The 27,930-nt window shown below is 40.9% G+C and overlaps 1 protein-coding gene and 1 pseudogene across 1 annotated transcript; one reads left to right on the forward strand and one right to left on the reverse strand.

The window, feature by feature from the left end:
- Positions 1-936: 936 nt before the first annotated feature.
- LOC121850042 (reelin domain-containing protein 1-like) lies at positions 937-13,262 on the forward strand. The gene is made up of 7 exons (XM_042340004.1): positions 937-1,020; positions 2,689-2,911; positions 5,084-5,306; positions 6,951-7,114; positions 10,439-10,751; positions 11,673-11,736; positions 12,404-13,262. The coding sequence occupies exons 1-7, from the start codon at positions 937-939 to the stop codon at positions 13,064-13,066; spliced, it is 1,734 nt and encodes a 577-aa protein (XP_042195938.1). The 3' UTR covers positions 13,067-13,262.
- On the reverse strand, positions 4,857-4,975 carry LOC121850763 (annotated as a pseudogene).
- Positions 13,263-27,930: the final 14,668 nt, after the last annotated feature.

Below are 27,930 nucleotides of genomic sequence, written 5' to 3' on the forward strand. Positions count from 1 at the left end.
GGCTGGTCTGTCATCATCAGTGCCTTGGAGTACTGCAGACCCACCTGGCTCAGGTAACCGACCACCAAGACTGTCACAGAGGATTGACTGGATTCCTTTTCGTAATCGGAAATGATTTGGTGCATTACTAAAAAGGTGCATTATTAGAAGAAATTAAATGTGCGATTTGGAGACAATATCAATCTAACATCCTCATCAGAATTTTATCTTCGTCCCCTCCAATCTACACATACGCCGTCAAGAAAAAAGGGGACCTACCTCTTGACGGATGTGCGGCTTAGCTACTGAAACAATAATTCTCCTGTCCCGCAAGAACTAGCAATGGTGTGTGTGTCTGAGTTGCGGGGAGGGGTAAATTATGATGAGGCTTTTAAATTGATATTGCCCACAAAAGCGCATATTTAATATCTTTGAATAACGCACCTTTTAATAATGCACCAAATGATTTCTGCATTGTTACTGATCATTGTTTGAACCAGCTCAATCCCTAGGAGACCTGAGTTGGAGGGTTGGGGAGGCAGACAACACATGGATTTTAAAAAATCCTATTCATAAGCAGAACAGCTCTTGACATAGTTGATATAAAAAAACCTGTACTGTGGGTTAGACAGATTTATGTTATGGAATATAAATAAGTATTATTTTCAGAAGTGTTGGCGGTGGTGTTTTGGAAAGGTTCTGAGTTAAAGAGAATCTCGCAACAGAGTAAACAGCTTCTAGGCTAGGAATGAAGAGCCTTCAGGAAGGACACAGTGAGATCAGGATCCAAACCAAGCCTTTCTTGTTTGCATTAGACAGATTAGATAGAGGGGAAACTCCCTGCTTGTTGCTAATGGGATTAAAGAAAGAGGATGGTATCACAGAAGACCTCCTTGGTGTTAAAGCAACAGCTGCTGCACCTGCCATTAGAGGAGAAAGTTTAGTCACTTCCTGGAGATGGGCCGCCCAGATCAGAAAGCTCTGTGGATGTTGTACGAATGGTTAATGCATAGGCCATCCCGGAGGAAAATGTATGCAAAGGTCAGTTAATTTTCCCAAATATTTATAAAGCAGGTTTCGTTGGAGATCAAGCTTTTTTGTTAAGAACTTTCTGACGCCTTGCAGGACAGGATTGTTATTGTTTCAGCAGATTAGCCACACGTCCAGAGGCAGATCTCCTTTCTTCTGGACGCTGTGTGTGTCCGGGTTGGGGGTGGGGGGGGTGGTTGGAGAAACTATGACGACGATTTTAGATTGATATTATCTACAAAAACACGTCTTTAATTTTGTTCAATAATGCAATTTTTTGCAATGCACTAAATCACTTCTGCATTGTTACTAATCGTCTTGAAGTTGGTTTACACGATCGGTTCCTGGATGGCACTGTACCGTGACAGGAATTTTGCAATAGTCGTAACACAGTTGTTTGCTGATCTTATTTGTTAAGCTTCCAAACAGCTTCTCAAAGGCAATACTGCATAGTAAACAGTCTTCAGAAGGTCCGTCACAGTTAACGATCAGAGAATGATGCAGTGAAAGAAAGAAGAAATAATTTTAATTTTATTGCAATTTACGACTTTGAAATGCCTCAAACTTTCATGTAATAATTACTATCAAAGATAGTAACTCCTTTTGTGGGCAAGCTTGGCAGCTGCCTTGTATACAGCAAGCTATCATGGAGTGGATGACCAATTTATCTGGAGGCTGAAAGTGAATGAAGTGATCACTTCTCGCATCTGTTGCGATGAAATGTAAGCCTTTGCCTGAAGACTGGCAGAAATATTACAGCAAAGGTTTGTGCTGCTGTGGACACGGCATTTGCTGCATCAAAGTGTCAGCCTGACTCAGTTGGTTGCACTCTTGCCTGAGTCAGGAGGTTGTGAGTTCAAGTCATACATCAAGGCTTTGAGCTTATTGTCTTGGCTGATACTCTGTTGCATTGTCAGAAGTGCCATTCTTCATAAGAAATATTAAACCGAGGTCCTGTGTGCTTGTTCGGGTTGCTGTTAAAGAATCTGTGGTATTATTCAAAAAGGGAAGAGAGTTTCTCCTAGTATCCTGGCCAACAATCCTCCAAATAAAATTGGTCATGGCTGTTTGTGGGACACTGCCATGTGCAAAATTGACTGCCATATTTGTCTGCAAACGTACATTCACTACACTTCACAGTATTTCCTGTGAAGAGGTTTGAGACAACGTGACAAGGCTCTATATCAAATTTAAGGATTCTTATCATCAAGGGTGTATTCAGATACCCAAGGAAAGCGTTGCTTACTTGGAGGTCTTGAAGTAGATTAGTAAGTTGGGGGATCTGGAAACTCGTGTTGGCAGGTTGTAATGAGTGGAGATTAATAGTTTAAAAAATAAACATTGATAGATTAGATGTTTGGGCAGGAGTATGGCAGATACAGTTCAGGGAAGCCAAATGTGAAGCAATGTACTTTTGTTGCAAAAATAACAGTTGAAAGTATGAGTTCAGTGGAAGTTTGTCATAAGTTGAGATGATGAACAAAAGGACTTAGGTTTGCTGATAAACAAGCCAGTAAATTGGTTAGGTGCAAAGAGCTATTACAAGACTTTTGGGATGCTGGGATTAACAATAAGAGGTATGGAATACAACTACACGGAGTAGAGATTTGAAGCAATGGTCCAGTAGTTTCTGTATTTTAATATGCTTTTGGTCTATATTTCTGACCGGTCTCTTAAAAGGGTGCGTTCAAAGTGCTGAGAAGCCGTGTGGTTCTCCTGGGCTGGGTTTTGATTGCCCTTCGTTTGGTCTCGAACACAGCTGGATTTTCTCATGGCGCAAGTCCTGCTGCTTGTGTCACGATGAAACCAAAACACATCAGTGCTCAACCCCAGGACTCAAGCAGCAGCTATATTACAGTCTACACCAACAAATCTTCCTACCTGCCTGGGGACAAAGTGCCAGGTAAGCAAAGACCTTCACCTGTCTATAGTGACAGAGCGCATGTTGCAATCTGCCAATACAGGCACCTAGTGCAACCAGCATGGCAAACTAAAGTATTGTGATGTTTCTGTATTAATGGATGGAGTTAATGGATTCTCATGGATTTAACTATTAATCGACAAAGCTGCAATGAGAGACTATGAAAACTGGAGTTATTTTCATTGGAGCTCGGGCGGCTGAGGGTCGATCTAATCTACTCCTGTCCTGTTGGTTGAAGTATAAATGATTCTTATACAGGATTTGTACTTAATTTGATCTATTAGTTAGCATGAATTGCAAATCCCCCCTCAAGAGCTCAGTGGCTATATAAACCAGAAGGTTGCAAATTAAAATCCCAGTCTGTGCTCAGTAGGTAATCTCTGCCAGAGCAGCAATTGGGGGAGTAATGTTGGTGTCAGTGTCCCTGGGTTAGAGAGGGAAAAATTAGATGGATTTTCTAGCGACTCTGCTTGAAAGTGTGCGTTTGCGGGTGTTAGGTAAGGATGGGATCAGCTACGATAACCCCACAGTCACATAGATGCTATCAGTCATTTGAATACCATAGGTTCAAGCTGCTGTAATGCTGATTTTTGGCCATTAGATGTAGCTGGTGGCTTCACAAACTATAAATTGCAGCATTTGATCAAGGCATGCGAGGAAGATGGTTTTCATTAAAAGGTATTTCAGAACACCTATCTCCACTGACTGAGAGAAGAGCAGCAGTTATTCTCAAACCACTACAGAATAAGACAGTCCAGAAAACTGCCTACTGAATGTAATGTGGATTTTCTCATGGCGCAAGTCCTGCTGCATCGTGGTTTTGAAGCCAACAGGATTTCAGGGATGATTTGAGGCGCAACAACACATTTGAATGACGGGATTTTGGATTCATTTATTTTTGATCAGCAGGGTGTCTGACACATATGGAAAGCCATCACCATGCTTAAAAGTATTCAGTCACAAGTTGGTCATCTGACAAGGGCAGGTTTGAGCCCTCACTAGGGGGATGGCAGATACCAGGAACTGTCTGCGAGCTGTCTCGTGAGCACCACAGTTCATCACACAATATCTGGGACCATTGCCACCATCCTCCTGTTGAGACACAGTATGCTGTCAAGCAACACATACTTAACTATTTCTGTATAATCCTGTTTCTAACATCAATCAGTGACTTATCCTCTGGTTTATGTAATCCACAACACTTAATTGTGTATTATTTTATATGTAAATCCCTGAGTGTCCAGTGCTTTGGGATGTCCTCCAGACATGAAAGCTGCTATACAAATATAATTTGTTGTTGATGTTGGTGTAATACAAAATAACATACAATTTTCTGGGCCTCTGGATGCCACCCTGCGTGAGAGGCCTTATGTAAATGCAAGTTGTAGGTGGGAAAAGGCAGAGCAGGTCACCATTTACCAAGAGGAGCAAACAGAGAAAGAATGATGTTTGGAGAAAAGAGTACTGTCTAAAGTATTTCTTTATTGATGAGCGAGGTTAGGCCCGTTCACCCTTTAAACTGAATTAGACCAAAACTTGTTTCTCAAGGGAACGAGGGTTGGTACCTGCAGACAATCCTTCCCCCCCACCCCATCCCCCAAACTCTCCAGGCCCCACATTGTCAAAGGACAATGCGGATCTGATATCTGTCTTCACGACCACCCAAGCAAGTCAGGTAAACTCTAGCTGAGCCTGGTGACCAAGCGTTCAAGCTGGCTCCGTATTACAGTACCTCCACTTCCTCTTTGTGAGGGCAAATCAAACCAACCAGTGGGCCAAACAGCTACCTCAAGCCCTCCGTTATGCCCCTGTTCGGATCACACATGAAGACTTTCCTCTTCAATAGTGCCTATGGTCACCTCCCCTCTTTCCTGCTTCCTACCAGGAGCTCAGTCCTCCTATAATGCATTATGGGGAGATTCGGTCATGGGGCTGTATACACAAGCCGATCACATAAGGAGAGCTTTTTAGCAGGAGCAAATTGCAAAGAGTAACTGATAAGAACAGATACTGCATTTGATCTTAGCCAAAAGGCAGAGAAATGGACATCTAAAATATTATGCACCTAGTATATACGATCAACTCCAGCACTGACAGAGAGCAGAAAGACAGTCTGATCACTCCTAAAATTGTAAACTTACCTTCGACTTCCAGTGACTGTACGGAGTACCCGGGACTTCATGGGCTTCCTCATCCAGGCTCGTCGTGTGGCCGATGATCGAATCGCTGGGACCTTCATTCTCATTTCTCCTGGGTCTAAACTGCTGAGGTGCTTTGAGGAAGGAGACACAGTCACCCACTCTGACAAGACACTGAAGAGAAACCTCTCGTTTGTCTGGAAAGCACCAGACAGACCAGCTGGGGACATCAAATTCTTGTAAGCATTGCCTAGGTCGATCATTGAATATGGTTATGCAAAATCTGCAGCTAACAATATGAAAGTAACAGGAACAGGGCTTACCTCTGATGCTTTGGGAAAATTGAATTTATTCTATCTTCTCTTCATTGCTGTTTTCCATCTTCCAAATTAAGATTATACAATAATAATAATCCTTGGTTTTGATTTGGTACGATATCATGCCATTGAAACATTTCAAAGCATTTCACAGTATTTTACTGTGTGTATAGGCAGCAGTGAATTTGAACGCAGCAATGTTCCATAAAGAGCCATGAAGATGAAAATAAAACTTTTTGTGGAGTCCTGTAGCTCAGTGGTTAGAGCACTCGCTTTGCAAGTGAGAGACCTGGGTTCAATTCCAGACAGGGCAAAACCTTGGGCGAGTTTCCTTACTCCACACGCCTAATAATAATCCCTCCAAAAACAATAATAAATTGGTCATTTTCAATCTACGACTGTTTGTGGGACATTGCTGTTCGCAATTGGCTGCCGCGTTCGCCCACAAATATACAGTCAATTCACTTTACAGTGTGTTCTGTGAAGCGCTTTGAGACGTTCTCCTGACGTGAAAAGCGCTATATCAAATGCAAGGATTATTATTATTATTATTATTATTATCTGGGGCAATCCAGGAGAAACTGCGTTCTCTTTTCAAATAGTAGCATGATGATCTTTAACAGATAGGCAGACAGGAACTCGGTTGAACATCTCATCCAAATAACAGCATTTCCAACAATGGAGGCTCCTGGCTATGTCAGACTGGGCTATGAGGTTAAATTGTGGATGAGGGAGGTAGTGTTTGAACCCACAAATTCCTGCCTCATTGGCAAGAGTGCTACAAACTGAGCCTGGCTGATAGTGGCTTGAATTTAAGAATTTGTGAAAACTACATAATCTTAAAAATTAAAAAAAAGTTCTTAAGGCTAAACCATGGGAAATTTCAGGCCATTTAGTGTGACCCTTCTTGTTATTGACAAGCAGCTCTGTGGGTACAGTAGGCCATTATGTGCCTTTGCTGCGCAACATCAGATGGAATAGCTAAACTGTATGATAATAATAAATAATAATCCTTGCATTTGAAATAGCACTTTTCATATCTTCGAGACGTCTCAAAGCGCTTCACAGGATATACTGTAAAGTGAATTGACTTTATATTTGTGGGCGAAATGCGGCAGCCAATTGCGCACAGCAATGTCCCACAGAAAGTCGTGGATTGAATGACTAAATCGTTATTGTTTTTTTCTTGAGGGATTATTATCAGGCATGCCGAAGTAAGGAAACTTGCCCAAGATTTCACCCTGCCGGGAACCAAACCCAGGTCTCTCGATTGCGAGGCGAGTGCTCTAATCACTGAGCTAAAGGACTCCAAAGGCCCTGTAGCTCAGTGGCGCAGTGTGATACAACTGAAGAGGTGTTAAATCTATTATCTTTTGTATCACATCATTTCATTTTAGTGCAGCTCACTTCAGATTCCAGTGCAGTTACATAGTCATATTACAGTTACTGGTGGAACTCATTCACAGACAATTTGCCCTCTGGATAAGTCGAAAGGCACCGAAAAAGGTTGCATCACGTTCCAATCAATGACTCAATAATATACTTTTGTGTCTCACATAACCCCAGTGTTTCAGCAGTACAGTCGTACTTCATTTACTGGGCTAGAATCAAGTCTAGCATTATATTCGACCAAACACAAAGCAATCCCGTATCTGAACTGAAGGAACTGAAGAAAATGGCCCTGGCTTCTCAACGCAACAGTACGGCACAGAATCTTCCCTTAACCGAAGGTATAGTGCTTCACTTTTTTGATTATTCTCTTGTTCCTTTACTAAAAATAGTTCTAACTGGGTTACAAATGCATTGCACACTTTATCGTCAATTCAAGCAGCAAAAAGTTTACAGCAAATTCCTCCAGCACAATTACTGCCCTAACTTCATTTACTGATGGCCAAAAGTTTTTGGAAGATGTTATAATGAAGCAGAATTCTTCCCCTTTCCTCCAGTCAGTTCTGACAGGTGTCAAATGTAGCCCTTTGGCTCCAAATCACTCAGAGTTCTGATCCTGGGGTCAAATATGTGCCAGATGTGTGAGTTCTTTAACGGTTCCTTAACTAGGAAACCAAGTGGAGGCTCCCTTTGGTAACCGGATAGATGTCCCACAGACCTATGAGAACTCCGCTCCGATAGTAAAATTTATTGGAGTTCCTACGTGCACTTCCATGTTCCTCCTAAGGAATCCCATTGGACCCCACTAAATAAACTCAGAGGCATCTACTTAAATAGAAGCATTACAAATGAGCGAAAATGCACACAATGAGTAGATTTTAGGACATTACCTCTTCTTTATCTGGTCCGGTTCAACAACCTCCATCTGATCAACCTGTGAGACTGTTGGACAGAAGTTTTGATTATGATTGTTTCGTGCCTCTCCTTTTAACTCGGTCAACACTGATTTGTAATATTTATACAGTGGTGAATAATATAGCAACCCTTCCCACCACTCTTGCAATATATGGCCACATACGACCCAGCTCTCACGCATGAGGTGCAGAATGACACAGTTATCTACACAGCCGCAACCTCGACTCAGGGCAGCAATTTCATCCCATAAAACTCTAATGGAAAATACGCAACTAGATAACGTTCAGAAGTCAAATTCAAAATGGTGCATACTTTATTCAAAAGTTAGTCTGAAATATTTCAAGGTTTAAAGAGCAATTACAACTCCTTAGTCTGCAGGCCAACTTCCTATAGATAGATAGGAGAAAAGATAAAAAAAATGGAATTAATAGACTATCCATAATCTAATAGAATGGTAGAATAAATTGGATGGGATGAAAGGTTTGCTACTGTTTCCATATGCCTCCAGTTTCCTCAGACTTCACTGCAGCCCTTCTACTCTCTTCCCCCCACCCCCTCCCTCATATTAACTATTTATTCTCTTTGCAGTCAGGTATCTGTTCAGAATATCTATTCAGAGGGTATCTCCCAACTACCTGTTACAGCAGGTATCAACAACAACAAGATTCCATTTATAAAGCGCCTTTCACGTCAGGAGGACGTCCCAAGGCGCTGCACAGTTGGGTCAGGACCCGAGCATGGGGAGGGTGAGGGGAGGGAAGGGAGGGAGCGAGGAGGGGGGAAATGGTCAGGGTGAGGAAAGGGAGGGAGCGAGGAGGGGGGAAATGGTCAGGGTGAGGGGAGGGAAGGGAGGGAGCGAGGAGGGGGAAGAGAGTCGAGAGGGGAGCTGAAGGCTCGGTCAAAGAGAAAGGTTTTGAGACCGGCCTTGAAGGAGGAAAGGGAGGAGGCGGCGAAGGCACTGGGGGATGGAGTTCCAGAGCCTCAGGGCTGAGAGGCTGAAGGCCCGACCACCGATGGTAGGGCGGTTGGGGCGGGGGACGTGGAGCAGACCGGAGCCGGAGGAACGGAGGGTACGGGCAGGTAGGTAGGGGGATAGTAGGTTGGAGAGGTAGGAGGGAGCAAGGCCGTGAATGGCCTTGTAGGTGAGGATGAGGATCTTGAAATCAATCCTCTGGGGGATGGAGGCGAGCGAGGGTGGGAGTGATGTGGTCCCGAAGCCTGGTGCGGGACAGTACACGAGCTGCAGCTTGTGGAGGGAGGTGGCGGGAAGGCCGGCGAGGAGAGAGTTCCCATAGTCCAGCCTTGAGGTGACAAAGGCGTGGACCAGGGTTTTAGCAGCGTGAGGGGTGAGGTAATGCCGTAGTCTGGCGATGTTCCGGAGGTGATGGAAGGCGGTGCCAGTTGTGGTGCGGATGTGAGGGAGAAAGGACAGCTCAGGGTCGAACAAAACGCCGAGGTTCCTGACTGGCTTTGAGAGGTGGAGAGTGCAGCCTTGGATGCTGATGGTGTCAGCGCCTGAGGTGCGGAGGCGCTGACATGAGCCAATCAGGAGGGTTCTTCGCACGTTTTTCGCACGTTGAGCTGAAGAAAGTTGTCTCTCGTCCAAGACTCGATGTCGGACAGGCAGCTGTCAGGACATCGGTGGTCGTGGAGTTGAGAGTAGAGGAGGAAAGGTAGAGTTGGGTGTCATCCGCATACATGTGGAAGTTAACCCATGTCTGCGGATGATGTCACCAAGGGGGAGCATATAGAGGGTGAAGAGGAGGGGACCGAGGACAGAGCCCTGAGGGACACCACATGAGACAGTGTGGGGGGTGGAGGAGAAGCCATTTGTAGAGACAAAGTGAAGACGGTGAGAAAGGTACGACCTAAACCACTCAAGGACAGTGCCTTGAAGGTTGAGGTGGGAGGACAAGCGGTGGAGTAGGATAGCGTGGTCGACCGTATCGAATGCTGCCGATAGGTCGAGGAGGACGAGGGAGCCCTGGTCACAGATGGTCAGGATATCATTGGTGACCTTGACCAGGGCAGTTTCTGTGCTATGGGCAGCACGGAAACCTGACTGAAGGGGTTCGAAGAGTGAATGGGTGGAAAGGAAAGAGCGCAGTTGGGAGGCGACAACTCTTTCCAGGACCTTGGAGAGAAAGGGGAGGTTGGAGATGGGCCGGTAGCTTGATAGCTGCGACGCATCAAGGGAGGGTTTTTTCAGGGTGGGCGTGATGGTGGCAGTTTTTAAGGGAATGGGGACAGAGCCAGAGGAGAGGGACAGGTTGACGATGTCGGTGATATGTGGGGCAAGAAAATGGAGCTGGGAGATAAGGAGTGGAGTGGGGATGGGGTCAAGGGAGCAGGTGGTTGGTTTCAGGGATAGGATGAGTTTGGTGACAGAGAGTGGGGAAATGGGTACAAAAGTGAGTAGGGGAGGATGGGTAGCAGTCGGAGTGTGGGAGTGAGGGGGTAGAGGGTTGGTGGATGTTGGAGGGGAAGTGACCGTGGAGCGAATTCCCTTGATCTTGGATTCAAGGAAATCCAGCATCTCCTCGCAGTGAAGGTTGGAGGAGATGACCTGCGCGGGGTGGCGGGGGGGACGGAGGAGTCGGGTTGTGGTGGAAAACAGTAGCCTTAGGTTGTTCTTCGCCTCCAGGATTATCACCCTACCACCTACTATGAAATGTTATGAAATACTGCAACATGTCACTCCATAGAGTATTAAATGAACGCATTTGTTCTTTCTGTTGCTTTCCTTGAAGCATCCACTTTATTGCCCCTGACGGTGGCAGATCACCCAGCGATTACCCAGACTGGAGAGTTATCAGGTGATGTCTTATACACTCAATTCATCAGCACAGACCAATTCCTCAAGCCACTCACTTCTAAAGCAGAGCATGAGGTGCCTGTGCGTATAGAAGACCACAGCGCTGTAAATAAGCAAGCAAGCTCACTTCTGGATCAGGACACGGAACTTCTGGAACCATCTCTAAAATCCATTGACAGAGAGCATCTTGTTCAGCCGATGGAGAACACTATTCTACTGAAAACCACAGAATTTAGAACAATGCACAGGTAAACCACCTTGTAATAATTTTCCAAAATGCAAACAGTGAATATTTTTTATTGTATCTTTAGGAAGACACGTTAAAAGTGAAGTTCTCATTTGACAGTAATTAATACCCTCCTGGGACCCTGGGCTACACAAAGTGTCGAAATTGAGCTAATTCGCTGAGGTGGTGTCAGCAGTATTGGTTCTGTTCCTGAACCAGGCGAGTCCACAATACTCCAAGGCACTGCTGATGATAGTCCAGCCAACTTAGCTCATCGGCTGTGCTCGAAAAGACAGATCAGCCCGGGAGCAGAAATTCTGCCCATCATGACTCCCGTTAGCCCTACTAACCAAAGACCTAACAGATAGTGTAGCTCTAGCTGGACAAGCATCCGGAGGCTTTCCATAAACAAAAAATGACAATAATTACCTGTGAAGTGCGTTGAGGCATTTTGTTACAATAAAGCACTTTAAAACTGCAAGTTCTTTCTTTCTACAGTTAGACGTCCATTAGTACGCAGTGGCTGAGGGCCGTAAAAACAGATTCCATGTTAGAATGGGCCAGTGCTGGGTGTGTGGTCGAGTCACCAACAACAGCACCGCTGAGGTCACTAAACTGTGGCACATGCATGCTGGCCAATTGGGTATGATGGTATAATGGGCTTGGACCATAGAACTATGACTTATAAAACGTCAGGGGCTTGTTTTTCTTTCAGAATCTTTATTTACAAGAATATAAAGCAAACCTCTCATCCCCATCAATAGCTTACTCTGAGGGAAGTGGCTCCCAATAGTAAAATGTAGGATAAAACTATTTTCACATGCCGTAACCTTCCCCTTTAAAAGTATTGAAAAGCCTGAGTTCCCAATGTACAAACTGCGTAGAAAATCTTTTTCTTGTTTGAATACCTGACTATTGACTTCATCCAATTTTACATTTATAGTGAGGATGTCCTGCTTAGTCACAGTGACTCTCTGTCGTGTGCAAGTTGCAGTGATATTTTACAAGTAAGCAATTACAGTACTTAATTTTTACATTCGCGCGATGGGCTAAACATTAACTTCTAGTGTGCACAACTCTTATCATCCCAACAAGTTGAAGTGTATAGTGTTCAAACATTTTCTCTTCAAGCTATTTGGTGAAATATTTCTGAAATTAAGTTCATTAATTCACTGAAGTTTGTGAATATTGTAAATATATACAGTAGTTTACACAAGTTAGCAGGAATGAATTGCTGAAAGAAGCTGTTTATGTTTGTGTTCAGTAATGGATGGCAAAGAATTAATACTTTGTAAAGTGAGTGACAATCACTTTAAAAAGAAAATGGATACCTGGGAATGAATAGAGAGCAGCAAATGTAGTAAGAGATTCAGATGATGCCATGAACTACAAGAGTGCATCTTGAGTAAATCTGTAACAGTCATATAAACTCTTCCTTGTAACTCCCATAAATGTGGAGTTTATGGGAGGTACTTTCATGACATTTTGGCCCTTTTTTATTTGCTGGCCATAAGTCAAAGCAAATTGAAGGAGGTCAATGTGCTTTGTCTGTGTTGATCCACAACAGCAGCAAGAATGAAGAGTGAATTTCCTAATCCAATCATTCCGAGTTTGCTTAGCGATAATCCACAATTCCTGGCAAATAACAGATATTCGCTGTTGTTCCATTTATAGGTGCATCCTTGGAACATTCCCACGTTTGCTAATCCAGGAGCTTCAGAGGCAGTTTCTTTGCCAGTAACAACTGGCCGAGGTTATCCTGTCTTTTGGAACACTTACTTCAGCGCTGTTGGGAAAACACAACTTTCGCCTGTGGTTACGCGAGATGCCAAAAGATCAGCAGCAACCAGTCTTCTGAGCTCAGGACAATTTCCTGATCTAGAGAATATGCATCCAACACAAGCTGATAACCAGCTGGTATCATACCGGGCTTCAGCGAACTTTCTACACTTGGCGGAAAGTTCAGGTTCCAGCACTGGTGTTGGCAAAGTGGTCAGAAACACATCCCTGGGGATGACGAGGCCAATACAGAAAGGTGACTCAGGTAAGGGAGGGAGTAATCCCACCAAAGGTGCAGAGCTAGGTATTCCACAGCTTGGGATCCTCCTTGGCTGTTCTGCTGCTCTCGGGATGGCTCTGGCAGTGGGGTTGCGTCAGCTTCTCTCCCAACACTGCCATAAACGCACTGAGGTGTCCTTCCGAGACCCGGACAGCAACATCATCAGTGTGGCAGAGAACGGTGAGCTGGTGCACGTTAGAAAGATACGAGAAAACAGCTTTGTGTTAGTTCAGGCAGAATATAATGTGATCACGCCATCAAGTACCATTGGCAAGTAATGGCAGATTGAGATAACGAGAACTGTACGGTTTTTATTAATTACACTGCACCCTTCTTTACTATGCTATTTGTTATCATGTGTCCTGGCTAATAATCCCCCAAGTAAAATTAGTCATTCCCTTCACGGACATTTGTGGAATACCGATTTGTGCAAATTGCCTGCCACATTTAAGTACACAAGCACACTTCCTAGTAAAATTCTGCAAAGTTCTTTGAAACGTCTCAATGACGTGATAATGTGCTATATCAACATGCAAGGATTATATTTATAGAAAGGGCAATTTACCCATATGTATGAAGAAAAAAAGAGGGAAACAGATCTCCAATCTGTTGCCCAATCCCATTTTTGTTTGCTCCCTATGAATACTAACTTCACAAAAATTCACCAGGTTTTCAGTCATACATTTTAAATGAACATGAAACAGATAACCATCTTATCTGCCTTTGAATTCAAGATCCTCATCCTCACCTACAAGGCTATTCACGGCCTTGCTCCCTCCTACCTACTATCCCCCTACTTACCTGCCCGTACCCTCCGTTCCTCTGGCTCCGGTCTGCTCCACATCCCCTGCCCCAACCGCCCTACCATCGGTGGCCGGGCCTTCAGCCTCTCAGCCCCGAGGCTCTGGAACTCTGTCACCCAGTGCCTTCGCTGCCGCCTCCCTTTCCTCCTTCAACGCCGGTCTCAAGACCTTTCTCTTTGACCGTGCCTTCAGCTCCCCTCTCGACTCTCTACCCCCTCCTCGCTCCCTCCCTTCCCTCCCCTGACCATGTCCCCACCGGCTCGGGTCCCGACCCAACTGTCCATTGGGACACCTCCCGACGTGAAAGGCACTCTATAAATGAAATCTTGTTGTTGTTGTTGAATGATGGTTAAATGCTTAAGGTTAATTTAAGTATGTAAACATTGTCTTTGCCTTTTAATTCTGGTTCCATTTTTCTCACCTTACTCTACCTCTCCTCTTCTGAAGCATCAACTCAACAACAACAACATCTTATATTTATATAATTCCCTTCATGGGGGATAGCATCCCGGAGTGCTTAAACTGAAGCACAGTGCCAGCCCTCTATTATCTTACCCAAGTGGCTATTTTTTATGTGTGAGCCTAGACAGTGATAGCTGGTAGACTGTTTGGCTAAAGCAGCTACTGCAGCCAAGCCAAATTGTTCCCTTACCTGACATCTATCATTCATTAAAGAAAGAAAAATAATAAAAATTGGTCATTTCAATCCACGACTGTTTGTGGGACACTGCTATGTGCAATTGGCTGCCGCGTTTCGCCCACAAACATACAGTCAATTCACTTTACAGTCTATTCTGTGAAGCGCTTTGAGACGTTTAGAAGATGTAAAAAGTGCTATATCAAATACAAGGATTATTATTATTATTATTAAAGGTGTGTGGATTGTGATAGGGACAGGGAAACCTGACAGATTTTTCCTTTCCCTTGCTCAAGGCATTGAGATTGATCACAGTGCTTCACAATCTTAGCTGAGATCACAGGAGACTTTCTTGTTCTCGATAAGTCCGTACATTGCACATGTACATTTGCTCATGCAGCTATAAGCAAAGGAATGGAGAATGAATGCAGTGGAAAACAGCAGCCACTATCCATTCCTATTGCCTGCAATTGCTTTCCTGAACACTGCAGTGGCCATGTTAGTGTTTAAAAGTTGCATTAAAATAAACAAAAATCTAAATTCTGTCTCAAGAACAATCCATTTCTCCAAGCCTAAATCACAACCAAGCATACATCTTATTTTCAAATTAAATCTCGTTGTTCTACTACCAGATCCAAACAGATATTCATATCTTGCATGTTGATTGAAATAAGTGGCATTTATACAAATTTAATGATATGAAGACAACTAGATTGGAGCTCCTGAGTTTTTCATATTACATTCGAGTCGGTTATAAAATGCAAAATGCTCACCTCCAGAGAAATGCGTTATAATGAGGGTGGAGTGTAATTTCCAGTTTGCTGAGCACCTTAGTTCTCAATTAGATTTGCTTAAATTAAGGAAATTATTGTTTGCTGCTGTTAGAGCCCTAACATTTTTAATTTTGCAGAAATACTTCACTCGTAAACAACTCCTCAGAGGAACCTTTGGAGATATTAATATGGATGACTGGCACCTTAGTAAATGTCTAATCTTTGTACAAGATTGAATATTTTATTTAAAAGCTTTGCGATTCAATTTTTTCTGTTCAAGCAACAGAATATACATTCTGCATGTTACGAAGAAACTGCAATAGCCATGTATCCAGCACAAATTGTGTCAATTAAAATCAGTTTCTTTCAACTTGAGCTCATTGTAATGCAACAACTTGCGTTTATATAGCGCCCTTCACGGATGGGTAGAACCCGGAGTGCTTGACAGTGGCGGAGGCTGACGCCGAGCCAGGGGGAGAAGGAGGTGACTGTAAGCACGATCAAAAAAGATCTTTAGGTGGGATTTGAAGGTAAGGAGAGGGCAAGGCAGAGGGATTGAGGGAGAGAGTTCCAGTTTGGGGGCATGGTAGCTGAAGACACAGCCATCGATGGCGGAATGGAGGGCACGAGGGGCAAACAGGTATGGATGGAGGCGGGCAATGTGACGGAGGTGGAAAAAATCGTTCCTGGTCAGGGAATGGGGTAGAAAGTTGGGGATCGAACCTGACCTCTAAATTACACATGGGTGAGTCTGGGAGAGCCCGGGGAGGATGAAGAGCTCAGATCCGCAGGAGAGATGTTGACAGGAGGCAGAGTATGGTTTCCATCTTGCCATTCAGCTGTAGGAAATTTTGTGAGGGGGTGGTTTGGGTCATTTACAGTACAAAAAAAAGTTTAAACCTGATTTATTAAAGAATTGTTCTTTCATCTCATATCATGGAATTGTCCAATAAGAAGATAAATTCAACATACATTTATATAGCATCCTTCATGAGGGTTATGTCTTGGAGTGCTGTACAGAGAGGGGGTTCAGGCCCAAGCAAGGGAGAGGGGGGTGGGGGTGGGGGGGAGAAGGAGGTGTGATTTTAAGACTAAGAGGGCGCAAGATGGAGTGGTAGAAGAAGGGAGTACAAGAGGTAAGAACTGAGCAAGCCCAGCAATAATGAGCATCTCCAACAGGGCACAGCATGCAAAAGGCAAGCAGTAACCAGCCCTGTTCTGGGTGGAGAGCAGGAGCGTGTCTTTATTTTTCTTTCATGAGATGTGCCAGATCAAAATTTAGCATCTTAAGCTGTGTCACACACCAATTTAACAGATAAACAGTAACCAAGGAAGTAGAGCATACACGATCAAAAAACACTTGCACTCCAACGCTTTCCATTTTACCAACAAACACACAAAAAGATCAAAGTACACATTCATATGTTGTGCGAGCATGAATATTTAGATCACATACACATTGACTGTGTCTCTTACTCATTTTTTATTTACCGATCAAAAATGCAATTTAAGCACATCTGGATTCCCAATTAGCTACACGTGGCTGCTAGTGGCTAATGTATTGGACAATTCTGGTTTAAAGTATAGAGACTCCAAAACATTTCCTCCTGCAGATATTCACTTTGTGACTTTGAAACCGAAACCAAAGTAAATTTCTGCTGTGATAATGGAACTTCCAGGAGCAATATGTGCATCGTCTTTGTAGATCTTCAGAATCTCTTTTTAATACCTCCCACAAGGCACATAAGCAATCCATTGTGAGTTGTGATAATGACACATTGAACGCCTGGTGAGTTTCCTCAAGATTTTTTCACAACGGAAAACAACCTGACTAGTAATTTTAAAACTAAATTTTGCCACGTGATGAAAGTTTGGTAAAAAACAATACACAATTTCTTTAAAATCTTGGTGATTTATTACAATATATTGTATTTATTTAAATGCCATTTTAGTAGTATTAGTTAAATACCCAATACCACAATTGATATTAAATTGATACACAGTAGCATATATTAAATAGAATGTGACTTTTCTGTAAAAGTGCAAGCATGGAATGCTCGTCTCTGCTTCAGTACATCAGATGGGGCTTCTACTGATCAGTAATAACCGACAGTACAAAAAAAACTATATTACCATAGGATGTGAAAACTTTGTATTAAATGCACCCAGAGCATATGACCAGCTAAACAGCATAAAGTCTGACAGAAAGAGAAGCACACTAAATTAGTCGGAATCAGCGAGTTAGACGAGGCCAATGAAACTGTTCGGTTTGTTGCTGCAGGCTGAGATTTCCCGAGAACTGGTTTAATTCTCCATTTTGTACAAAATCTGAATTAGAACTATGAACTCTGAATTTTGGACGATTGGTTTCAACAGTGTATTTTATAATAATAATATTATTATTTTAGCGACTTGGATCTGCATTGGAATTTAATGGGCTAGGCTAAAGCAAACTTGATTTCCCAGTCAAACCCACTTATCTCTAAATGTTCCTATAAATTTTACATAACGTCAAATGGATTTTACGTCAAAATACATCAAAAGTTTTTAAAAACGATAAAAAACTGAACATTTTTCTTTGGAACCTTGCATTGTTCGAGTTTCATAAGATACATCTTGTCCTCATTGGCAGGTGGACTCTGTTTAAAAGTGGCATCACATATACTCTTCCATTGCTTATGCCTGAGCCTAGGTCTTAAAAACAATATTAATGTACTGAATTACTTTTTCTGAATTCTCTGACACAAATGTACTCAGATATGTGAACAAATTGTGTGATGTACATCACCTAAAAGATGTAGTCAACTTCACTTTACAGTAATTCCTGTAAAGCATTTTGAGATGTCCTCCTGATACGAAAGGTGCTACAGTAGATCAAATTCAAAGATTATTATTTTATTATTAATAAACAAGGAGCAGATTTGAAGCATTTACCCTTTTACAAAGTCAACATTTGACACATAAGAGGTATTTAAAGACAATGCAAAAGTAAAAAAAAACAAAAAATACAAAACAGATGTAAAAATAGCATCACAGCAGTCAGATCGTCATACTATTAAGTTTCTCAATTGTTTTGGTGAATCAATCTCAACACGAGCAACATTTCAGTAATATTGTTTGGACACTAAAATAGCTTGACATCTTCAAGATAATACAGAATATTGTACCAACAATCTCTGCTTGAATTTAATACGTGATGACTGTTGTGGTTTTACATTGTTTACCTTTACTTTGGTTTTATTTGAATTACTTTCAGGCCAAATATTTGGTTAGAAGACAACGTTGAGACAGAATCCATCAAACAACTTCAATGTGATATAGCCCACAAGACCTAAACAAAATAAAATATTCTGCTACAACATAAATCAATATAATATTGAAATAAATGTTTAAAAAAGGACAAGGAGCACAAAATTAAATGGTATTGTAAAGTGCAAATATGTACATTTCACAAAACCAAAGAAATCACATTGATTACAATAAATACAAAGATTACATGTGGAGCACCAGGTAGTGCTTGTATTTGTAACATTTACTATGCATTTTATTGGACTCAGTTGCTGTGCAGACTAGTTTTGTAAATACCCAAGTCATTGCCTTTGATAAGGACCAAATTACCATTAAACCAGGATCAGAACTCCAACCTTCACATGGTTAATCCAACAAATGTCATCAAAAGGCAACTGGCCATTGATTTGTCAATATTCCAGTATGATTAGCAAAATGAAATTTGTCAACACTTGGTTATTTCAATGTTGCTAATCACCTCTCTTGCCGTACAAAAGAAGGCTATTAAAACCAACAGAATTAGAGTATGTGAACTGCCAGGCTGGTTAACAGCTGCTGAGTTTACAATACAGTAGAATGTGTAATATCCACACGCAAATGTAGGTTGTTCAACAGCAACCTACACTTTCCCGAAAGAGATGTACTTGTTCAAGTATATATGCACAGCATAAAATTCTACTATTTTTATGCATAAGCCCCTAACTTTGGAGTAAGTATGCAATGCAGAGGAAATTGGTGTATCTTGGAAGTGTCTTTACATAAGTACAGTTGCAGGCAAGCATAAGAATAAAAATTGCAAGTAGCAGATGATGCTTGCTTTATCCAAATGTAACTGGTTCACAGACTCACACTTACAAGTTTGCTAATCTTAGTGCATCTGGGATATCCATGTTTTGTTTGTCAATAAACAGTGTAAAACCTGGATGATACAGGAATCTTCCATTGTTTGATGCTACACAAATATGCACCATCACTACACTGCATATTGAAGCGCTTCAAGAAAGCTCAATATGATAAGGTGCTACATCAAGTGCAAGGATTATGCAGGTATTGTAATGTAATACTTTACTTCACACAATGACCAGACAAACTGCATTTACAAATCCACAAGGAGGTTCCCTCATCAGTGGAGATTTGGCACTGTACTGCTGGTGTTGTAAGAAATGGCACACTTTGTTGGCCCAAATGGCCGTCTTAATTTCAGCTTGGTAATAAGCACCAGACTTTTTTCCCTTTAATATGATGCAAGGTTCATAGTATAGACGAGCTGCTTTACATTTCTAGGCACTGTCACAAAAGATTAACAGATTTTAAGTTCTTGTTCACAATTTAGTATTTTCACAAAGATAAGAACTGGAAAACAAGAAGACGGAGTGACATATGTTCTAATCAAAATGCTTTTGAGTTCAAACTTCCTTTATATTGCATGTTTGGCAGCAATTTTCCACCCGAAATTGAACATAAATCGTAGCTGAATCGTAGCAGTGTTCAATGTGCTGGAAAAGGTGTTTTGACATTACCTGGGAAAGGTGGTCATATGCAGTTGCGGTTTAAACGGTGCTAATTACTAATGTTTAGTTTAACACTGAACACACCATTAACACTCAGCTTGCTCTTAAACGCACTTGGGTGGTCCATTTGACAACCCAAGAACCTTCAACAAACTGTTTTTAACATTATTGAAAAGCCAATCCACAACATCACTCCCCGCAGTACAATCACAGCATTGGAGAGGAGAATGTCACAGCAGTTAAATTATACATTTCAAATCTGTTGATTTTACATAAAGAATCAAACCGTGAGTATAAAAATGCCGAAGACCTTTCAATTAGAGCTATTAAGTTACTTTTTACAAAAAATGTTGACCATTTGACCACGGTGTGAGTTTCATATCAGTTTTGCAAATACCCGTATTGACACTAAATAGCTGGTTGTGGTGCTGTTGAACTTGTGGAACACACAGGATTATTCTCAGCACTGCCATCAGCAGGAACTAAGTGGTGCGGCAGCCTTGACATACTGTACCACTTTAATTCAATACAATGCTTACAACTTCCTCCCAAATGGAAAAATGAGAAAAGAAATATTGATGACATTCTATAGAAATCTGTGTAATAACGTTATATTCTCACCCTCCAGAAATGACTAGATCCATGCAACCTTAAATTTCTTTCGCCAGTGGGGAAACAAAAAAAAATCACTAAACAATGTCCATTTAAGACAGTTTGATATTGTAACATCTCGACATCACCAAAATAGTCTGTCCCATTTCCCTGTATTATGTAACCTTGCGAGAGACCTGAGTTCAATTCCAGGCAGGGCGAAACCTTGGGCAAGTTTCCTTACTCCACACCCCTAATAATAATCCCTCCCAAAAAACTAAAAACAATAATAAATTGGTCATTTTCAATCTACGACTGTTTGTGGGACATTGCTGTGCGCAATTGGCTGCCGCGTTCGCCCACAAATATACAGTCAATACACTTTACAGTGTGTTCTGTGAAGCGCTTTGGGACGTCCTCCCGACATGAAAAGCGCTATATCAAATGCAAGGATTATTATTATTATTGACAAGCACCAATACTAAAACCATGATCAAAGAAGGAAAAGAGGTGAATCTTGATTCTTCCCAGGGATCAGAGGGGAAGGGTGGGAATATGATGTGCAAGAGATACCATACAAAGAATGAAAACATGCTACATGTAGATATCATACTTTCCCCTTAATCATTCTCCAGCACAGTCCTAGAAACCTGTCAAATTGTGAAACTAAATTAGAAAAAGGAGGGAATACGAACCCGAGGCATAAAGATTTACCTTCCGAATATACCACTCAAACCAAAACTTGCATTTATGTAGTGTGCTTCACACGGGGTAGCGTCCCCGATTAGTCTAAACAAAAATGTTTGGTGAAGGTGTGAGGATTCCTCCATTTCTAGAAAGATTTGACTCAGTGATGCTCAGGAGTCGAAAGTTGTACTACCTGGTCAGAGCTCATTACATTTTCTGAAGTCAATGTAAGATCAGTAAAACACATGTTGGTAAGTCTGAAGAATCTAAGGACAGCCAATAACAGTTCAACAGAAATTCAGGTCCTCAAGGTTATCATCATAGAAATAAATGTGCAAACCAAAGAGAATAGGAAGTGAACAGGATAGGGCTGTGTATAAGAACAACAACTTGGATTTATATAGCGTCCTTCACATGGAACAGCATCTCAGAAGATGAGGATTACAGAGATAGAAAAACTATAACGCAGAGAATCAACAAGACATTATCTTGAGGGGACATTTGGATTAAAAAAAGAAACAAGATGGTACCTAATGAAATATGTGACTTGGTCCAGACACATTTTTCTTTTTTTTTTAGTCAGCCGGGTATCTGACACATGCGGAAACCCATCACAATGCTTAGGAGTATCCAATCAAAGCTGAGATTTCCATGCATCCCACCTATACATGAAAATCCCAGAGATAGATTGTTGGACTGGAATGCACACTCTCTCTCTGAAGGGACACATACCTGCTTACCTAATTCCGGAAAGTATTAGGCACAGGTTGGCAAGACCAAAGGCTGGAGTCGAACCAGCTAAAACCACATAGCTTGCCATTGATATTGCTGACTGGCAAGCTTTCCCCACTGCTTGTCCAGCTATGCCCCCAGTGACTGGTCTGCCCTTCCAGGTCCTACCGATGAGCCAGGCTGGCTGTGCTGTCATCAGCAGTGTCTTGGAATATTGCACACCCGCTTTGCTCAGGCACCAGACAACTGAAACCTGCACAGAGGGTTGCTCTAATTCTGCTATTCCATTGCCAGACATGTCACCTTGGAGCCAATTCAGCACAAGGAGACCCCAATTACAGACAACAAATTTTTGTTCAGAGAGAAAAGGCAGAAAAATCGATGGACACAGAGCAAAATTAGCAGCAGCAACTACAGCAATTTTGGCAATTAGTAAAGACACTGATGGATCTCATCAAAATAAATTCTAGAGATTTCTGGAGTAATCTGAATTGCAGATAAGACCTTGAAACTTCAAAAATTAGACCTATCCCTTTACGGTCAATGGGAATCAACCGAGGTAAAAAACAAATGAAAGAATTTGGCAGCGGAGAAAAATTCCCACTTTGATGGATATAAAGTGAAATTCTACAAGTTATTGTTGCCCAAGCTAGGGCCAATACTAATGGAGACCTTTGAATAAGTGTAACTTGATCCAAACTTTCTAATTAACTACACATAACAATAATTTTATTTTGGTGATGGCATAAAAAGAGAACAAATCTGTACACTGTGGTAGTTATTCTTTCAGTGTCCTGAGAAGCTACCCCACGTGAAGGGCACTATATAAATGTGAGTTGTTTACATGCTTATTTCTCTACTAAACACTGACTGCAAAATATTGGGAAAAGTGCTTACATTTCTAATAGAATTAGATTAGTAATTAGAACCACACCATTAGCTTCATCATTACCAGTTATGATGCATATTCTAAAAATGAATATAAAGTGCTGACATGCTTAATATCCCCTGAAGGATCTCCTATCAGGTAATCGGTTTGAGAAGATTTAAAAGACGATCTTGACCTTTCTAAGGAGGTAATACCATGCAACAGATAGAAAAAATGGGGAGGGTGGAAATAATGAAAAACCATCAGACCATAAGAGATCAAACGACTGGAACACTGACCCATGCACAAATTGGTTAAGATCTCATTTGGAAACAAATACCTGTATCTTCAAATCTGATGACTAAGGCGAGACACTGGGAGTGTCAAACATGTTCGATCAATAAGCTAACCAGATAGAAGAGAATTGCAGAAGACTACAGTCATAGTGGAATCCATGTAAACTTAGCCAAAGATTGATCATATGCTAGAGCAGCAAGATGACATCCTCCAGGTAATATTTAAGCAGAATACAAAGGAGAAGCATGTAAATCAGCAAACATTGTTGATGATTCTTGGACTCAGTCATCAGGATTTGACATGATGTCGAGGAAAGCATTCAACTACTTTCCACTTTACATAATGTGAAGCGCTTTGAGACGTCTGGAAGACAAGATAAGGCGCTATATGAAATGCAAGATTATTGTTAAACTTGAAGACAGGTGAACAAACATATTGACAATATGTAAGACAGAACACATTTCATCAAATTAAGTCTGAGGCCAAATTAAGTGTCCTCATTTCATGGGTTAGGTATTTTGAAGATATTTCGCCGCTGTTATCTGGATGTATCCTTTAGTTCAAAAGCTATTGAAGCTTGGTCCACAATGTTATTCATGCACAGCACAGAGGGCAGTTTCAGTGTTGTGAATGGTAATTTTAGGATGAGACTAGATACATAGCATAATCAGCACCTGAAACAGGTTAACACAAAGTCCAGGAGAAGCTAGAGAACAAAGTTTCAATGAAGAAACAGCTTGATAATGTAACAGGAGGATGTTAACTTTGGTATTATGGAAAGAGATCAAATGGCCCAAAAAGCATTCTTACTCTGAACCCAATATCGAACACCATGAAGAGATATGAATTCCAGCAGTATTTAGAAGTTTCAGAAGGAAGAAAGAAAATTGACTGTCTTCAGTTTAATGTCACGGTTTGCATTCTTGCTGAATTTAAATATGCTGTAGTTATAAGTTATCAGCTTAAAAATAAACTTGTTATTGAAATTTCTGTTATTCTGTTCCCCTTTACCTAGTATTTTTCCAACACCAAGAAATCCCCCCATATAAAAACCATAAATAATTATGAAAAAAATCATTCTAAACATACACAGAATTTTTATTTCAAATATATTATACAATAAAACAAATTGTAACTAAAATCCATTTTATAATACTTTCTAGCCTTTATACCTCCCTTTATGCCTGAAAATCATAAAACGCATTCAAAAATTAATTAAATAAAAAAATCTGTACTATAATTTTAAAGCCAGTTATTAAATCGTACCAATGCCACACAATTATGGCCTAAGGATATCAGGTCTCTATAATTCAATTGTGTTTCCTAAAATGATTATGTACAGCTATTCATTTTTAATGCAAGTTTATGCAATGATGTAAGCTATTTGAAAATACTATTGACCGTTTGTAAACGTTTGCTGTTTCTTTCTAATTAGATTTTATTTTTGAGTCAGTAATATATTGTATCTAATATCTTATAGATATTATCTTATGAATAAACTACATGTGCTAAAATTATGAGTTTGTTTTATCCCTCTCTACTGTTGCCAATTGTGCACTATTGCAACAGCAACCTTTCCCAAGTTCATGTAATTTGTCCTTTCATGCCAAAACACACTTTGGATTTCAAATATAGGGAGCAGGGATACTCCTAGATCAGGTGATCCCAGATGGTCTCTGGCTGTCATTCTAGATTGCTTTCTTTGAAAGCTATCTCCCCATATATCTCCTTATTCTTCCCTCACTCCGATGGCCTCTCAAAGCAGCTCTAGTTTTGAAAGCAAAAGAAGTACTACTTGTATGATAGCCTTGTTTAATGTCTGTACAAAGTACAATTTGCTTTTCCTTGTCAATACATTTTAGTATACTGTTCAACTCCTGATCTCTTCCACTTTATGGTACTTGTATGGTAAACTTATTTATCTAAAATAAATATCTCAAAGCACTTAATAGGAGCGAAGAATAGTGAGAAAGAAAGAAAAGGCAAGTGCAGCCAATCAAAGGCAAAGTCAATGACATAGGTCTATAAGAGATTTTTAATAAGGAGACAGAAAGGGACCCTAACTTGGATGACAATTCCAGAGCAGTGGCGTGTGGCTTAATGTTTGGCCTCCAAAGATGGAGTGTGGAGGCAGTCAGACATGAACATTAATCCAGATTCAAATGAGGAGGCTGAAGCTGGCTTGGAGAGCAGCCAAAAATTTGCAGATGAAGTGGAGAATAACAACTTGCATTTACGTAGTACCCTTTCATGCAGGATAGCATCTCATAGCATCTCGCCACTTTACAGTGGCAGAGCCTAACGTCGAGCCAGAGGGAGGGACAAGTGACCATAGGCACAGTCGAAGAGGAAGGCCTTCACGCGTGATCTGAAACAAGGAAGGAGGAAGCAAGGCGAAGGGATTGAGTTCCAAAGTTTCAAAGGGGTGTAGTAGCTGAAAGTATGGTGGAGCGGAGGGGAAAAAAGGACAAGTAGGAAGCTGGAGCCAGCCGATAGTAATTGTATGTGACTAGTGGTGCTCTCCATCTAGGGGAGTGGAGAGTAAACAGGTCGGAGGTAGGGAGGATTTTGAAATCAATATGTTGCATGATATGGTTAAACATATATTGTGCTTTTGCGAATGTGTTTTCCAGACAACAATTACCGATCTATTGTGTTAACTCAATAAAATCTAATATCAAATAAAATTAAAAGATTTTGGTTGCAAAATGTTATGCCTACGTACAATTATTCTGCTACAATCCTGCACAAATGTACCATTCACATCATACTAACATACACAATGTACAATTTAGTACAATAAGCACTCTAATTTGTAAACATGTTATCATTCTTCAGTCTTTTTTCCATAAAGATCACAAAACAATGTACATTTTTAGGTGTTAGTAATCATAGTCTTCAAAAGTTCTGATGAGAACATGGATGAGGGGGGATTAAAAATGGAACATATATCGTTACTAGATGGAGAGCACCATTAGTCACATAAAATTACTATTGGTCCTATTATTTCAGATGACATATTTTACAATAATTTTCCTGCACTGTTATGGTAGATAAACAAGCTCTATCATCTAGACTGTAAACAACAAGTAGGAATGCAAGCAGCAATCCAAGCAATGCAAGCAGCAATCCAATTGAGGGGTTCAGATTACACCATATATCATGAAACTCAAGGTTAAGTGTTTAAGGCATTTAAACTATGAGAGTAAATTGTTACTTGGTTACTTTTAAATCACATGATGTTTTAACCTATTATCCTGGGGGGTGGGTGGGAGTTAAGTGGGATTTCCTTGGAGCCGAATTTAACTGAGATGACTCCAAGCTCATATACTTGGCAAAGCAATGTTGCAATGGAGTCAATCCTCTGTGGCAGTCTCGCTACTCTGATTTCTGAGCCAGGCAGGTCAGCAGTACCCCAGGGCACTGTTAAACATCCAGCCAACCTTGCTCGCCAGCAGCATTTGGAGGGAGAAGGGATTCTCATTTGGTTCCTGTTAACTAAAGCCCTAATGGGCAAGATGGTCCGACCTGACAAGCAGCAAGAAGATTGCCAGACTGTTGCTCTCAATGGCAAGCTATGTGGTTATAGTTGGTTAAACTCCAGCAGTATCCCAAGCACACTCCCCAAGACTTAGTTTTTGCCAACCTGTGCAGGGTAGTCCCTCCAGGAACAAAATACACATTCCATTCTAGATAGAGATAAATTCCCCCTGTATGTGGCAGACTCGCAGTCTGGTTTGGATAGTACAGTGATGGGGTTCTGCATGTGAAAGATTCTTGGCTGACGAAAATAAAAAATATTTTAACCTCTGCCAGTTCTACCAATGACTGTTAACTGTTGCTGCAGTTTCTGCTTCAGGACAGCACAAAAATCAGGTTTGTAACATAAAGGGTAGTGGTGCCTGACAGAAAGAATATTGAGATGGTAACTTAAAATATGAGGCTCACCAAAAAACTGGGCTCTTTTGGAAGGTGAATCATATAAAAAAATAATCAATCTCCATACGTATATACTTCAGTTTTCGATTCACCAATTACTGCAGATTTGCACATTATTATTATAATACAGTAATATATACAACTGTGGAGTATGTACCACCTTTTCAGGTAGCCAATTTTTCTGATGTCAAATTTATCTATACACATGATTTTAATGATAGTTTCTGTGATTAATTCATGACATTATATAGAAATACATAAACGCATACAAAGAAAACTGAACAGTAGGTAGTTAGCGAAAGATTGCACTATCATGTGTTTGTAAAATATGCTATGTCCATTTTCATGTTTATTCACAATACTGCACAACGCTTGTTCAACCATAATGTTCAGCTTGAATTCAATCTCATCTCAACTGAGCATGGAAACTTGTCTGGTTGATGGGTATCAGCACTATTTAATTGGTAGCTTCTGATTATGTTCATCAATTTGGCAAGATAGTGCATACAAATGTCCACTCTTGTTCAATTCGATTAGTGTCAGTCACTGTGGTTTTAACAGGAACAGACACTAACAGGATTAATACAAACCCCTTATCCACCATAGCAGCACTTAAAACACACTATGGGAAATTCTCATGGGAACAGGCACAAAAGCTTTCTGAATTTAACACAGAATGAGAGCAACTAAAGCTATAACATTATATTTAAAGCCTAAGGGGAAACATCAATTCAAAATTTGTCCTTTATTTGGGGAAAAAAGGGAAAATAGCCAAATAAAACCTTTCAAATATATTGATAACTCAATGAATTTTGAATGATGCTTCAATAAAATATCTGTTGCATTTGTGGATTCATCAATTTTTTAAAAAAATATTGATACTGTATGAATAAATGGCAAACGTAATTCTCATGAAAACTCACACTAGCTGAGCTACAATATTTCTACACTTTTTAAAAACAGATTTCTTGCAACCATTGTATCCACTTCTCTTGGCCAGATCTACAGAAGTAGAT

The sequence above is a fragment of the Callorhinchus milii genome, unplaced genomic scaffold (assembly GCF_018977255.1).
Source record: "Callorhinchus milii isolate IMCB2004 unplaced genomic scaffold, IMCB_Cmil_1.0 Scaffold1, whole genome shotgun sequence".
Classification (NCBI taxonomy): domain Eukaryota; kingdom Metazoa; phylum Chordata; class Chondrichthyes; order Chimaeriformes; family Callorhinchidae; genus Callorhinchus; species Callorhinchus milii.

Bases quoted from the DNA above. Each gene is read 5' to 3' on its own strand.
- LOC121850042 (XM_042340004.1), top strand. From the start codon at position 937: ATGGGCCGCCCAGATCAGAAAGCTCTGTGGATGTTGTACGAATGGTTA. The intron at 1,021-2,688 runs GTCAGTTAATTT...GTCTCTTAAAAG, and splicing joins GGAGGAAAATGTATGCAAAG to GGTGCGTTCAAAGTGCTGAG. The intron at 2,912-5,083 runs GTAAGCAAAGAC...TTCGACTTCCAG, and splicing joins GCCTGGGGACAAAGTGCCAG to TGACTGTACGGAGTACCCGG.